This window comes from Phaenicophaeus curvirostris, unplaced genomic scaffold (assembly GCF_032191515.1).
Source record: "Phaenicophaeus curvirostris isolate KB17595 unplaced genomic scaffold, BPBGC_Pcur_1.0 scaffold_175, whole genome shotgun sequence".
Classification (NCBI taxonomy): Eukaryota; Metazoa; Chordata; class Aves; order Cuculiformes; family Cuculidae; genus Phaenicophaeus; species Phaenicophaeus curvirostris.
The window spans coordinates 143046-158711 of NW_027206795.1; the positions used below are offsets into that span (position 1 = coordinate 143046).

The 15666-nt window shown below is 60.4% G+C and overlaps 2 protein-coding genes across 7 annotated transcripts in view; both read left to right on the forward strand.

Annotated features, from left to right (window-relative positions):
• The first annotated feature begins 14 nt into the window (after window positions 1–14).
• ERCC1 (ERCC excision repair 1, endonuclease non-catalytic subunit) lies at window positions 15–11531 on the forward strand. 6 transcript variants are annotated; one of them, XM_069882536.1, is made up of 9 exons: window positions 15–96; window positions 1324–1575; window positions 2769–2872; window positions 2978–3077; window positions 7571–7647; window positions 8818–8936; window positions 9032–9103; window positions 11210–11278; window positions 11391–11531. In XM_069882536.1, exons 1-9 carry the CDS (start codon window positions 25–27, stop codon window positions 11465–11467), a joined length of 942 nt encoding a protein of 313 aa, XP_069738637.1. In that variant the 5' UTR covers window positions 15–24; the 3' UTR covers window positions 11468–11531. The 6 variants fall into 6 exon arrangements, with proteins under 6 accessions (XP_069738637.1, XP_069738639.1, XP_069738641.1 ...); XM_069882538.1 differs by having other exon boundaries at window positions 8837–8936; XM_069882540.1 differs by having other exon boundaries at window positions 7571–7606; window positions 8837–8936.
• Window positions 11532–15304: 3773 nt separating this feature from the next.
• The window catches only part of PPP1R13L (protein phosphatase 1 regulatory subunit 13 like), a 14899-nt gene continuing 14537 nt past the window's right edge, over window positions 15305–15666 (forward strand). The window contains exon 1 of the mRNA XM_069882525.1: window positions 15305–15344. Coding sequence (XP_069738626.1) covers window positions 15305–15344 — 40 coding nt within the window. The remainder of the gene's footprint in view (window positions 15345–15666) is intronic.

Below are 15666 nucleotides of genomic sequence, written 5' to 3' on the forward strand. Positions count from 1 at the left end.
TCTTTTCCCGCTCCCGCCGCTGTCATGGAGGCGAAGGGGGGGGCCGGGGGGGGGTCGCGGTTCAGGCTGCGGGAGGAAAGCCCGGACCGGACCCCGGTACGGGGGGGTGGCGTGTGGATCTGGGGGGGGCCCTGTGGATCTGGGGGGGCTCTGGAGGGCTGGGAGGGGGGCGTGTGGGTCTGGGGGGGGGGGTCCTGTGGATCTGGGGGGGCTCTGGAGGGCTGGGAGGGGGGCGTGTGGGTCTGGGGGAGTCTTGTGGATCTGGGGGGGCTCTGGAGGGCTGGGGGGGGTGTGTGGGTCTGGGGGGGCTCTGGAGGGCTGGGGGGGGGGCGTGTGGGTCTTGGGGGGGGCTGTGGATCTGGGGGGGGGTCCTGTGGGGCTGGGAGGGGGGCGTGTGGGTCTGGGGGGGCTCTGGAGGGCTGGGAGGGGGGCGTGTGGGTCTGGGGGGGGGGTCCTGTGGATCTGGGGGGGCTCTGGAGGGCTGGGGGGGGGCGTGTGGGTCTTGGGGGGGGGCTGTGGATCTGGGGGGGCTCTGGAGGGCTGGGGGGGGGTCCTGTGGGGCTGGGAGGGGGGCGTGTGGGTCTGGGGGGGCTCTGGAGGGCTGGGAGGGGGGCGTGTGGGTCTGGGGGGGGGCTCTGTGGATCTGGGGGGGCTCTGGAGGGCTGGGAGGGGGGGCCTGTGGGTCTGGGGGGGGGGCCCTGTGGATCTGGGGGGGCTCTGGAGGGCTGGGAGGGGGGTGTGTGGGTCTGGGGGGGGGTCCTGTGGATCTGGGGGGGCTCTGGAGGGCTGGGAGGGGGGCGTGTGGGTCTGGGGGGGGCTGTGGATCTGGGGGGGCTCTGGAGGGCTGGGGGGGGTGTGTGGGTCTTGGGGGGGGGCTGTGGATCTGGGGGGGCTCTGGAGGGCTGGGAGGGGGGTGTGTGGGTCTGGGGGGGGGCTGTGGATCTGGGGGGGCTCTGGAGGGCTGGGAGGGGGGGCGTGTGGGTCTGGGGGAGTCTTGTGGATCTGGGGGGGCTCTGGAGGGCTGGGGGGGGGGCGTGTGGGTCTTGGGGGGGGGCTGTGGATTTGGGGGGGCTCTGGAGGGCTGGGAGGGGGGCGTGTGGGTCTGGGGGGGGCCTGTGGATCTGGGGGGGCTCTGGAGGGCTGGGAGGGGGGCCTGTGGATCTGGGGGGGCTCTGGAGGGCTGGGGGGGGCGCTGTGGATCTGGGGGGGCTCTGGAGGGCTGGGAGGGGGGCGTGTGGATTTTGGGGGGGGCTGTGTCGGTCCTGGGGGGTCGTGGGGGGCTCGGGGGGGTCATTTAAAGCTTTCCCCCCCCCCCCCCCCCAGGTCCCATCGCTGTTCAAAGCCTCGGCTGCCCCCCCCCCCGCGCCCCCCCCCGTTTCGGGGCCCAGTTCCTACGCGGACTTCGTTGTGCAGCGAGCGGTTGCCCCCCCCGCCCCAGACCCCCCCAAACCCGTCCAGGTGACCCCCCCGAACCCCGAACCTGGTGGGGTGGGGGGGGTCGGGGCTGAGCTGCCCCCCCTCCCCGCGATAAAACCGGGGGCCAAGAGCAGCAGCATCATCGTCAGCCCCCGGCAGGTGGGGGGGGGGGGGGGGGGCTCGGGGGGGGCTTTTTTGGGGGTCAGGGGGGGTCGTTCCCCAAGTTTGGGGAGCGGGGGGGTCATGGGGGGTCGTTCCCCAAGTTTTTGGGAAGGGGGGGGCTTTTTTGGGGTTGGGGGGGTCATGGGGTGTTCGATCCCCAAGTTTTTGGGAAGGGGGGGGCTTTTTTGGGGTTGGGGGGGGTCATGGGGGGGTCGTTCCCCAAGTTTTTGGGAAGGGGGGGGCTTTTTTGGGGTGGGAGGGGTCATGGGGGGGTCGTTCCCCAAGTTTTTGGGAAGGGGGGGTGCTCGGGGGGGGCTTTTTTGGGGTTGGGGGGGGTCTGAGGGGGTCGTTCCCCAAGGTTTTGGGAAGGGGGGGTGCTCGGGGGGGGCTTTTAGGGGTGGAGGGGGGTCGTTCCCCAAGTTTTTGGGAAGGGGGGGGCTTTTTAGGGGTTGGGGGGGTCATGGGGGGGTCGTTCCCCAAGTTTTTGGGAAGAGGGGTGCTCGGGGGGGGCTTTTTTGGGGTTGAGGGGGTCAGGGGGTGTTCGATCCCCAAGTTTTTGGGAAGGGGGGGCTCGGGGGGGGCTTTTTAGGGGTTGTGGGGGGGTCTGAGGGGGTCGTTCCCCAAGTTTTTGGGAAGGGGGGGGCTCGGTGGGGGCTTTTAGGGGTGGAGGGGGGTCGTTCCCCAAGTTTGAGGAAGGGGGGGGCTTTTTTGGGGTTGGGGGGGTCATGGGGGGTCGTTCCCCAAGTTTTTTTGGGGGGGGGCTTGGGGGGTGCTTTTTTGGGGTTGGGGGGGTCATGGGGGGGTCGCTCCCCAAGTTTTTGGGAAGGGGGGGTGCTCGGGGGGGGCTTTTTTGGGGTTGGGGGGGTCAGGGGGGTTCGTTTCCCAAGTTTTTGGGAAGGGGGGAGCTTTTTAGGGGTTGGGGGGGTCATGGGGGGTCGTTCCCCAAAATTTTTGGGAAGGGGGGGTGCTGGGGGGGGTATTTTTGGGGTGGGGGGGTGGGTCAGGGGGGTTGGTTCCCTGTCTTGGCGATCTCGGGGACCTCCGTGCTTAAGGTGGGGGGGCTCGGGGGGGGGGTGTGTGGATCTTTGGAGTTTGGGGGGGATGTTTTGGGGCGGGGGGGGGGTGGTGGGATCTATTTCCCCCCCCTCCCTCTTTAAATTTGGGGTGTGTCCCCCCCCCCATATTTCTAGCGTGGGAACCCCGTGCTGCGCTTCGTCCGCAACGTCCCCTGGGAGTTCGGGGACGTCGTCCCCGACTACGTTTTGGGTCAAAGCACCTGCGCTCTTTTTTTGAGGTACGGGGGGGTCTTTTTTTTTTTTGGGGGGGGGGGGGTATTTTGGGGGGAAGGGGCTGTCTGACCCCCCCTTCCCCCCCTTTTTTTTTGCTCCCCCCCCCCAAGCCTGCGGTACCACCACCTGCACCCCGACTACATCCACGAGCGGCTGCGGCTGCTGGGACGGAGCTACGAGCTGCGGGTGCTGCTGCTGCAGGTGGACGTGGTGAGTGGCCCCTCGGTGTCCCCTCGGTGTCCCCTCCGTGTCCCCTCGGTGTCCCCTCACTGTCCTCTCACTGTCCCCTCACTGTCCCCTTGGTGTCCCTTTAGTGTCTTCTCACTATCCCCTCACTGTCCTCTCACTTTCCCCTTAACGTCCCCTCACTGTCCCCTCACTATTCCCTTGGTGTCCCCTTAACATCCCTTCAGTGTCCCCTCGCTGTCCCCTCACTGTCCCCTTAATGTCCCCTCATGGTCCCCTCACTGTCCCCTCACTATCCTCTCGTTTTCCCCTTAATGTCCCCTCGTTATTCCCTTGGTGTCCCCTTAATGTACCTTCCGTGTCCCCTTAGTGTCTTCTTACTGTCCCCTTAATGTCCCCTCACTGTCCCCTCGGTGTCCCCTCACTATCCCCTCATTGTCCCTGCAGTGTCCCCTCGATGTCCCCTCACTGCTCTCTCACTGTCCCCTCATTATCCCCTCAGTGTCCCCTCATTGTCCCCTCAGTGTCCCCTCACTGTCACCTTAATGTACCGTCACTATCCCCTCACTGTCCCCTCAGTGTCCCCTCACTATCCATTCATCATCCCCTCACTGTCCTCTCACTGTCCCCTCACTGTCACCTTAATGTACCCTCACTATCCCCTCATCATCCCCTCAGTGTCCCCTCATCATCCCCTCGCTGTCCCCTCACTGTCCTCTCACTTTCCCCTTAACGTCCCCTCACTGTCCCCTCACTATTCCCTTGGTGTCCCCTTAACGTCCCTTCAGTGTCCCCTCCCTGTCCCTTCACTGTCCCCTCGCTATCCCCTTGGTGTCCCCTCACTGTCCCCTCGCTATCCCCTTTGTGTCCCCTCATGGTCCCCTCACTGTCCTCTCACTATCCTCTCATTTTCCCCTTAATGTCCCCTCGTTATTCCCTTGGTGTCCCCTTAATGTCCCTTCGGGGTCCCCTCACTGTCCCCTTAGTGTCTTCTCACTGTCCCCTTAGTGTCCCCTCATTGTCCCCTCACTGTCCCCTCGGTGTCCCTGCAGTGTCCCCTCACTGCTCTCTCATTGTCTCTTCACTATCCCCTCACTGTCCCCTCATTGTCCCCTTAATGTCCCCTTGCTGTCCCCTTAGTGTCTCCTCACTCTTCTCTCAGTGTCTTCTCACTGTCCCCTCACTGTCCCCTCATTGTCCCATCACCGTCCCCTTAGTGCCTTCTTTCTATCCCCTCACTATCCATTCATCATCCTCTCATTGTCCCCTCATTGTCCCTTCACTGTCACCTTAATGTACCGTCACTATCCCCTCACTATCCCCTCATCGTCCCCTCCTTGTCCCCTCAGTGTCCCCTCATCATCTCCTCGCTGTCCCCTCACTGTCCTCTCACTTTCCCCTTAATGTCCCCTCACTGTCCCCTCACTATTCCCTTGGTGTCCCCTTAACGTCCCTTCACTGTCCCCTCGCTATCCCCTTAATGTCCCCTCACTGTCCCCTTAATGTCCCCTCATGGTCCCCTCACTGTCCCCTCACTATCCTCTCATTTTCCCCTTAATGTCCCCTCACTATTCCCTTGGTGTCCCCTTAATGTACCTTCCGTGTCCCCTTAGTGTCTTCTTACTGTCCCTTTAATGTCCCCTCACTGTCCCCTCGGTGTCCCCTCACTATCCCCTCATTGTCCCTGCAGTGTCCCCTCGATGTCCCCTCACTGCTCTCTCACTGTCCCCTCAGTGTCCCCTCAGTGTCCCCTCAGTGTCCCCTCACTGTCACCTTAATGTACCGTCACTATCCCCTCGCTGTCCCCTCAGTGTCCCCTCACTATCCATTCATCATCCCCTCATTGTCCCCTCACTGTCCTCTCACTGTCCCCTCACTGTCACCTTAATGTACCCTCACTATCCCCTCATCATCCCCTCAGTGTCCCCTCATCATCCCCTCGCTGTCCCCTCACTGTCCTCTCACTTTCCCCTTAACGTCCCCTCACTGTCCCCTCACTATTCCCTTGGTGTCCCCTTAACGTCCCTTCAGTGTCCCCTCCCTGTCCCTTCACTGTCCCCTCGCTATCCCCTTGGTGTCCCCTCACTGTCCCCTCGCTATCCCCTTTGTGTCCCCTCATGGTCCCCTCACTGTCCTCTCACTATCCTCTCATTTTCCCCTTAATGTCCCCTCGTTATTCCCTTGGTGTCCCCTTAATGTCCCTTCGGGGTCCCCTCACTGTCCCCTCACTGTCCCCTTAGTGTCTTCTCACTGTCCCCTTAGTGTCCCCTCGGTGTCCCTGCAGTGTCCCCTCACTGCTCTCTCATTGTCTCTTCACTATCCCCTCACTGTCCCCTCATTGTCCCCTTAATGTCCCCTTGCTGTCCCCTTAGTGTCTCCTCACTCTTCTCTCAGTGTCTTCTCACTGTCCCCTCACTGTCCCCTTAGTGCCTTCTTTCTATCCCCTCACTATCCATTCATCATCCTCTCATTGTCCCCTCATTGTCCCTTCACTGTCACCTTAATGTACCGTCACTATCCCCTCACTATCCCCTCATCGTCCCCTCCTTGTCCCCTCAGTGTCCCCTCATCATCTCCTCGCTGTCCCCTCACTGTCCTCTCACTTTCCCCTTAATGTCCCCTCACTGTCTCCTCACTATTCCCTTGGTGTCCCCTTAACGTCCCTTCACTGTCCCCTCGCTATCCCCTTAATGTCCCCTCACTGTCCCCTTAATGTCCCCTCATGGTCCCCTCACTGTCCCCTCACTATCCTCTCATTTTCCCCTTAATGTCCCCTCGTTATTCCCTTGGTGTCCCCTTAATGTACCTTCCGTGTCCCCTTAGTGTCTTCTCACTGTCCCCTTAATGTCCCCTCACTGTCCCCTCGGTGCCCCCTCACTATCCCCTCATTGTCCCTGCAGTGTCCCCTCGATGTCCCCTCACTGCTCTCTCACTGTCCCCTCAGTGTCCCCTCAGTGTCCCCTCAGTGTCCCCTCACTGTCACCTTAATGTACCGTCACTATCCTCTCGCTGTCCCCTCAGTGTCCCCTCACTATCCATTCATCATCCCCTCATTGTCCCCTCACTGTCCTCTCACTGTCCCCTCACTGTCACCTTAATGTACCCTCACTATCCCCTCATCGTCCCCTCAGTGTCCCCTCATCATCCCCTCGCTGTCCCCTCACTGTCCTCTCACTTTCCCCTTAACGTCCCCTCACTGTCCCCTCACTATTCCCTTGGTGTCCCCTTAACGTCCCTTCAGTGTCCCCTCACTGTCCCTTCACTGTCCCCTCGCTATCCCCTTGGTGTCCCCTCACTGTCCCCTCGCTATCCCCTTTGTGTCCCCTCATGGTCCCTTCACTGTCCTCTCACTATCCTCTCATTTTCCCCTTAATGTCCCCTCGTTATTCCCTTGGTGTCCCCTTAATGTCCCTTCGGGGTCCCCTCACTGTCCCCTTAGTGTCTTCTCACTGTCCCCTTAGTGTCCCCTCATTGTCCCCTCACTGTCCCCTCGGTGTCCCTGCAGTGTCCCCTCACTGCTCTCTCATTGTCTCTTCACTATCTCCTCACTGTCCCCTCATTGTCCCCTTGCTGTCCCCTTAGTGTCTCCTCACTCTTCTCTCAGTGTCTTCTCACTGTCCCCTCACTGTCCCCTTAGTGCCTTCTTTCTATCCCCTCACTATCCATTCATCATCCTCTCATTGTCCCCTCATTGTCCCTTCACTGTCACCTTAATGTACCGTCACTATCCCCTCACTATCCCCTCATCGTCCCCTCCTTGTCCCCTCAGTGTCCCCTCATCATCTCCTCGCTGTCCCCTCACTGTCCTCTCACTTTCCCCTTAATGTCCCCTCACTGTCTCCTCACTATTCCCTTGGTGTCCCCTTAACGTCCCTTCACTGTCCCCTCGCTATCCCCTTAATGTCCCCTCACTGTCCCCTTAATGTCCCCTCATGGTCCCCTCACTGTCCCCTCACTATCCTCTCATTTTCCCCTTAATGTCCCCTCGTTATTCCCTTGGTGTCCCCTTAATGTACCTTCCGTGTCCTCTTAGTGTCTTCTCACTGTCCCCTTAGTGTTCCCTTAATGTCCTCTCACTGTCCCCTCGGTGTCCCCTCACTATCTCCTCATTGTCCCCTCAGTGTCCCCTCACTGTCCCCTTAGTGTCCCCTCACTGTCCCCTCACTGTCCCCTTAGTGTCTCCTCACTGTCCCTTTAATGTCCCCTCATTGTCCTCTCACTGTCCCCTTAGTGTCTCCTCTTTGTCCCCTCACTATCCATTCATCATCCCCTCACTGTCCCCTCACTGTCCCCTCACTGTCCCCTTAGTGTCCCCTCACTGTCCCTTTAATGTCCCCTCATTGTCCCCTCACTGTCCCCTTAGTGTCTCCTCTTTGTCCGCTCACTATCCATTCATCATTCCCTTAATGTCCCCTCACTGTCCCTTCATTGTCCCCTCACTGCCTCCTCCCTATTCCCTCGCTGTCCCCTCGCTGTCCCCTCATTGTCCCCTCGCTGTCCCCTCGCTGTCCCCGCAGAAGGACCCTCTGCAGGCGCTGAAGGATCTCGCCAAGGTTTGTATCCTGGCTGATTGCACCTTGCTGCTGGCCTGGAGGTGAGAGACCCCCCAACTCCCTGCCCCCCAACCCCAGCCCCCCAACTCCCAGCCCCCCAAACCCTCTTTGCCCCCCAACTCCCAGCCCCCCAACTCCAGCCCCCCAACTCCAGCCCCCCAACTCCAGCCCCCCAACCCCTCTACCTCCCAACTCCCAGCCCCCCAACTCCTCTTTGCCCCCCAACCCCCAGCCCCCCTACTCCAGCCCCCCAACTCCTCTGCCCCCCAACTCCTCTTTGCCCCCCAACTCCTCTTTGCCCCCCAGCTCCCAGCCCCCCCCCAACTCCAGCCCCCCCCCAACTCCAGGCCCCCAACTCCAGCCCCCCAACTCCTGTTCCCCCCAACCTGTTCCCCCCAACCCCTCTACCCCTCAACTTCCAGCCCCCCAACTCCCTGAACCCCATCCCCTGCCACCCAACCCCTCTGCCCCCCAATTTCCAGCCCCCCAAACCCTCTTTGCCCCCCAACTCCCAGCCCCCCAGCTCCTCTGCCCCCAACAACCCCAGCCCCCCAACTCCTCTGCCCCCAACAACCCCAGCCCCCCAACTCCTCTGCCCCCCACTCCCAGCCCCCCAACTCCAGCCCCCCAACTCCCAGCCCCCCAACCCCTCTACCCCCCAACTCCCTGCCCCCCCCAACTCCCAGCCCCCCAACTCCAGCCCCTCAAACTCCCAGCCCCCCCACTCTCTGCCCGCTAACTCCCAGCCCCCCAGCTCCCAGCCCCCCAACTCCAGCCCCCCAACTCCAGCCCCCCAACTCCTCTTTGACCCCCAACTCCCAGCCCCCCAACTCTCTGCCCGCCAACCCCAGCCCCCCAACTCCCAGCCCCCCAACTCCCTGCCCCCCCCAACTCCAGCCCCTCAACTCCCAGCCCCCCCAACTCCCAGCCCCCCAACTCCCTGCCCCCCCCAACTCCAGCCCCTCAACTCCAGCCCCCCAAACTCCCAGCCCCCCAACTCCAGCCCCCCAAATCCAGCCCCTCAAACTCCCAGCCCCCCAACTCCCAGCCCCCCAAATCCAGCCCCCCCAACTCCTCTTTGCCCCCCAACTCCAGCCCCCCAACTCCCAGCCCCCCAGCTCCCAGCCCCCCAACCCCTCTACCCCCCAACTCCAGCCCCCCCAACTCCATCCCCCACCCCCTGTGCCCCCCAACTCCCCCCCCCCCTTCAGCCCCCCCCGTGCCCCCCAGCCCCGAGGAGGCCGGCCGCTACCTGGAGACGTACAAATCCTACGAGCAGAAGCCTCCGGATCTGCTGAAGGAACGTGTCGAGCAGGATTTTCTCTCGCGGGTGAGACCCCCCCGGCCCCCCCGGCCCCCCCCGGTGCATCGATGGCCCCCGGTGTCCCCTGACCCCCCCTCTTTGTCACCTTCCCCCCCCCCAAGATGAGCGACTGTCTGACCAGCGTGCGCTCGGTCAACAGGACGGACGTGGTCAGCCTGCTCGGGGCCTTCGGGGTGAGGGGGACAGGGGACAGGGGGACAGGGGGACAGGGGGACATGGGGACATGGGGACAGGGGGACACGGGGATGGGGACAGGGGACAGGGGGACACGGGACAGGGGGACATGGCGACACGGGGACACGGGACAGGGGGGCAGGGGGACAGGGGGACACGGGGATGGGGACAGGGGACAGGGGGACACGGGACAGGGGGACATGGCGACACGGGGACACGGGACAGGGGGGCAGGGACACATGGGGACAGGGAAACAGGGAGATGGGGATGGGGGACAGGGGGGACACGGGGACAGGGGGGACACGGGGACAGGGGGACATGGGGGCAGGGAGACAGGGACACGGGGACAGGGACACATGGGGACAGGGGGACGAGGTAGGGGGATGCGGGGACAAGGGCACAGGGGGACATGGGGACAGGGACAGGGGACAGGATGACAGGGACAGGGGGACAGAGGGATGGGGACAGGGGGACATGGGGACACGGGGACGGGGACAGGGGGATATGGGGACAAGGGGACATGGGGACACAGGGACAGGGGGACATGGGGACAAGGGGACATGGGGACACAGGGACAGGAGGACAGGGGGACATGGGGACAGGAGGACAGGGGGTCAGGGACAGGGGGACACGGGGACAGGAGGGACACAGGGACAGGGGGACAGGGGGACATGGGGACAGGGGGACACGGGGACAGGGACAGGGGGACAGGGAGACACATGGGGACAGGGACACATGGGGATAGGGACACATGGGAACAGGGGGACGGGGGGCACAGGGACAGGGGGACACAGGGACAGGGACAGGGGCATGGGACAGGGGGACATGGGGACAGGGGGACAGGGACACATGAGGATAGGGACACATGGGAACAGGGGGACAGGGATGAGGACAGGGACAGGGGGAACATGGGGACAGGGGGGACACGGGGACAGGGACACGGGACAGGGGGACATGGGGGCAGGGAGACAGGGACAGGGGGACAGGGACACATGGGGACAGGGGGACGAGGTAGGGGGATGCGGGGACAGGGGCACAGGGGGACATGGGGACAGGGGCAGGGGACAGGATGACAGGGACAGGGGGATATGGGGACATGGGGACATGGGGACGGGGACACAGGGCCAGGGACATGGGGACAGGGACAGGGGGACATAGGGATAGGGACAGGGACATGGAGACAGGGGGACAGGGGGGACACAGCGATAGGGACAGGTGGGGACAGGGACACATGGGGATAGGGACACATGGGGACAGGGGATAGGGGGACAGGGACATGGGGACAGGGGACAGGGAGACATGGGGACAGGGACAGGGGGACAGGGACAGGGGGACAGGGACAGCGACACTGCTTGGGAACATGGGGATGGAGACATGAGGATGGGGATGTGGGGACAGGGCCACCCCCTGGGGACATTGGGGATGGGGATGTGGGGACAGGGCCACCCCCTGGGGACATCAGGGATGGGGATATGGGGACAGGGCCACCCCCTGGGGACATTGGGGATGGGGACATGGGAACATTGGGGATGGGGATGTGGGGACAGGGCCACCCCCTGGGGACATTGGGGATGGGGATATGGGGACAGGGCCACCCCCTGGGGACATCGGGGATGGGGACATGGGGACAGGGCCACCCCCTGGGGACATCGGGGATGGGGACATGGGGACAGGGCCACCCCCTGGGGACATCGGGGATGGGGACATGGGGACAGGGCCACCCCCTGGGGACATCGGGGATGGGGACATGGGGACAGGGCCACCCCCTGGGGACATCGGGGATGGGGACATGGGGACAGGGCCACCCCCTGGGGACATCGGGGATGGGGACATGGGGACAGGGCCACCCCCTGGGGACATCGGGGATGGGGACATGGGGACAGGGCCACCCCCTGGGGACATCGGGGATGGGGACATGGGGACAGGGCCACCCCCTGGGGACATCGGGGATGGGGATATGGGGACAGGGACACCCCCTGGGGACATTGGGGATGGGGACATGGGGACATGGGGACATGGGGACATTGGGGATGGGGACATGGGGACACTGGGGCCATGGGGCCATTGGGGACCCGGTGCCACTGTCCCCCCCGCTGTCCCCGCAGTCCCTGGCCTCGCTGGCCGCCGCGTCCCCCCAGGACCTGTCCCTGTGTCCCGGCATCGGCCCCCAGAAGGTGAGGGGGGGGGGACACGGTGACATTGGGGACACTGGGGGGGGGGGGGTGACACACACACACCCCTGTCCCCCCCTTGTCCCCCCCCTCACCCCTTTGTCCCCCCCCCCAGGCGAAGAGGCTCTTCGACGCCCTCCACGCCCCCTTCCTGCCCCCCCCCAGCCCCAAAACCTCTTGATTTTGGAATAAAAAACTTGATTTTGGAATAAAATTTGGATTTTGGAATAAAATTTGGATTTTGGAACGAAAAAAATCGGGTTTGGACTAAAAAAATTTATTTCGGAATGAAAAAACCTTGATTTTGGAATTAAAAAACCCCCTTTTTTAGGGAATAAAACCCCTCCATTTTGGAATTAAAAATATTTTGGAATAAAAAACCTTGATTACGGAATAAAAGAAACTTGATTTTGGAATAATAAGAACTCAATTTTGGAATAAAATCTCAATTTTAGACTAGAAAATCTTGATTTTGGGATTAAAACCCATGATTTTGGGATAAAACACATCGATTTTGGAATAAAAAGCTCGATTTTGGAATAAAAAGCTCAATTTTGGAATAAAAAGCTCTACTTTGGAATTAAAAAACTCGATTTTGGAATTAAAAAACTTAATTTTCGACTAAAATCACTCAATTTTGGAATAACAAAAGCTCGATTTTTGAATTAAAAACTCAATTTTGGAATAAAACCTCAATTTTAGAATAGAAAACCTCGATTTTGGGATTAAAAGCCATGATTTTGGGATAAAACACCTCGATTTTGGAATAAAAAACTTGATTTTGGAATAAAAAGCTCAATTTTGGAATTAAAAAACTCGATTTTGGAATTAAAAAAACCGATTTTGGACTAAAACCACTCGATTTTGGAATAACAAAAGCTCAATTTTTGAATTAAAAACTCAATTTTGGAATAAAATCTCAATTTTAGAGTAGAAAATCTCGAATTTGGGATTAAAACACCTTGATTTTGGAATAAAAAACTTGATTTTGGAATAAAAAGCTCGATTTTGGAATTAAAAAACTCAATTTTGGAATTAAAAAACTCGATTTTGGACTAAAACCACTCGATTTTGGAATAACAAAAGCTCGATTTTTGAATTAAAAACTCTATTTTGGAATAAAACCTCAATTTTAGAATAGAAAACCTCGAATTTGGGATTAAACCCCATGATTTTAGGATAAAACACCTCGATTTTGGAATAAAAAACTTGATTTTGGAATTCAAAAATTCGATTTTAGATTAAAACTCCTCAATTTTGGAATAAAAAAATTTATTTTGGAATAAAAAACCTTTATGAACAATTCAATCTCAAGGGGGAGGGGGGACACTGACCCCCCCCATTCATTTTTTACCCCCCCCAGGTTAGTTTTTACCCCTCAGGTTTATTTTTTACCCCCCCAGGTTACTTTTTACCCCCCCCGGTTTATTTTTTACCCCCCCGGTTTATTTTTTACCCCCCCAGATTTATTTTTTACCCCCCCCCGGTTTATTTTTTACCCCCCCAGATTTATTTTTTACCCCCCCCAGGTTACTTTTTACCCCCCCAGATTTATTTTTTACCCCCCCCCGGTTACTTTTTACCCCCCCCGGTTACTTTTTACCCCCCCCCGATTATTTTTTACCCCCCCCCGTTAATTTTTTACCCCCCCGGTTTATTTTTTACCCCCCCCAGGTTACTTTTTACCCCCCCGGTTTATTTTTTACCCCCCCCAGATTAGTTTTTACCCCTCAGGTTTATTTTTTACCCCCCCAGGTTACTTTTTACCCCCCCCCAGGTTACTTTTTACCCCTCCCCGGTTTATTTTTTACCCCCCCAGGTTACTTTTTACCCCCCAGGTTTATTTTTCACCCCCCCAGGTTTATTTTTTACCCCTCAGGTTTATTTTTTACCCCCCAGGTTATTTTTACCCCCCCAGGTTACTTTTTACTGCCCCCAGGTTACTTTTTACCCCCCCCGGTTTATTTTTTACCCCCCCCAGGTTACTTTTTACCCCCCAGGTTTATTTTTTACCCCCCCAGGTTATTTTTTACCCCCCCCTGTTAATTTTTTACCCCCCCCCGGTTACTTTTTACCCCCCCCCCCCCGATTATTTTTTACCCCCCCCGTTAATTTTTTACCCCCCCGGTTTATTTTTTACCCCCTCAGGTTTATTTTTTACCCCCCAGGTTATTTTTACCCCCCCCGGTTACTTTTTACTGCCCCCCCGGTTACTTTTTACCCCCCCAGGTTATTTTTTACCCCCCCGATATATTTTTTGCCCCCCCCCTTCATTTTTTTCACTGCAGCTCGTGCTTTTTCTTCTTTTTCTTCTTCCCCGGAGGCTCCGGGGGGGGCTCCGAGCGCCCCCCCCTCATTTCTCTCTTTTCACCTGCCGTTTCGGGGGGGTCCCCCCCCCTGCCCCCCCCGCCCCCCGCCCCCCCCCCCCCTTCCTCCTCTTCCCATTTCTTTTTTTTCTTCTTTTTCCTCGTTTTCTCGCCCGGGGGGGGCCGCGAAGCAGCGAGCGACGACGATGGAGCCGCCGAGCGGGGGGGGGGGACACACGCAAGGTCCCACCAGGGGACAAAGGGGACAAGAGGAAAGGGGGGGCCCCCTGCGTGTCCCCCCCCTCCTCGCCCCCGAGTCCCGGGGTCCCCTGGAGCCGGTAGAGCCCCCCCGGCTCGTCCCCGAGGGGGGGGACGCGCAGGACGTGGCGGCCGGCCAGGGGGACCGAGAGGCCGTCCAGGCTGGGGACAAGGGGACAATGGGGACACCCCCACAATGACACCAGCTTTGCCCCCCCGCCATGTCCCCAATGTCCCCCCTGTGTCCCCAATGTCCTCAGTGTCCCCAGCCCTGGCCCCCCAATGGCCCCCCCCCGTCCCCAATGTCCCTCCTGTGTCCCCAATGTCCCCGATGTCCCCAACCCTGGCCCCCCATGTCCCCAGCCCTGTCCCCCCCACGTCCCCAATGTCCCTGATGTCCCCAGCCCTGTCCCCCCTGTGCCCCCATGTCCCCCCCATGTCCCCAATGTCCCCCCATGTCCTCATCCCTGTCCCCCCATGTCCCCAATGTCCCCAACCCTGTGCCCCCATGTCCCCAAACCGGCCCCCTCAGTGTCCCCCCCTTGTCCCCAATGTCCCCCAATGTCCCCAACCCTGTCCCTCCCCTGTCCCCAGCCCTGTCCCCAATGCCCCCCCGTGTCCCCAATGTCCCCAATGTCCCCACTTCTGTTCCCCCATGTCCCCAACCCTGTCCCCCCCATGCCCCCATGTCCCCAAACCAGCACCCCAATGTCCCCAACCCTGTCCCCCCATGTCCCCAGCCCTGTCCCCCAATGTCCCCCTCATGTCCCCAATGTCCCCGATGTCCCCAGTTCTGTGCCCCCATGGCCCCGATGTCCCCAGCCCTGTCCCCCCCATGTCCCCAATGTCCTCGATGTCCCCAGCCCTGTCCCTCCCATGTCCCCAATGCCCCCCTGTGTCCCCAATCCTGTCCCCCCATGTCCCCAATATCCCCCTATGTCCCCAATGTCCCCAATCCTGTCCCCCCATGTCCCCAGTATCCCCCTATGTCCCCAATGTCCCCAACCCTGTCCCTCCCATGTCCCCAACCCTGTCCCCCCGGTGCCCCCATGTCCCCAAACCGGCCCCCCCGTGTCCCCAATGTCCCCAACCCTGTCCCCCCCCGTGCCCCCATGTCCCCCCCATGTCCCCAATGTCCCCGATGTCCCTAGTTCTGTCCCCTCAATGTCCCCCCATGTCCCCAACCCTGTCCCCCTCATGTCCCCAAACCGGCCCCCCTGTGTCCCCAATGTCCCTGATGTCCCCAGCCCTGTCCCCCCCATGTCCCTTCCATGTCCCCCAGTGTCCCCCCCCCCGTTACCTCTCAGGACAGAAATCGTGGGGGGCTCGGATCAGCCACACCTGGGTTTGGGGTCCCCCCAGCCCGGGAGGGGGACACGGGGGGGGTCACTGGCTCGAACTGGGGGGGGGGGCTGGAACCGTGCTGGGGGGACAGTGGGGACACGGCTGTCACCCCCCCTACCCCATGTCCCCCTATTGCCCCCCGTGTCCCCCTATTACCCCCCGTATCCCCTATTACCCCCCCATATCCCCCTATTACCCCCCATATCCCTCTATTACCCCCCGTATCCCCCATTACCCCCCCATATCCCTCTATTACCCCCCCGTATCCCCCTATTGCCCCTCGTATCCCCCTATTATCCCCCTGTATCCCCCTCTTACCCCCCCGTATCCCCCTATTGCCCCCCCATATCCCTCTATTACCCCCCCATATCCCCTTATTACCCCCTGTATCCCCCTATTACCCCCCATATCCCTCTATTACCCCCGTATCCCCCTATTACCCCCCCATATCCCCCTATTGCCCCCCCATATCCCTCTATTACC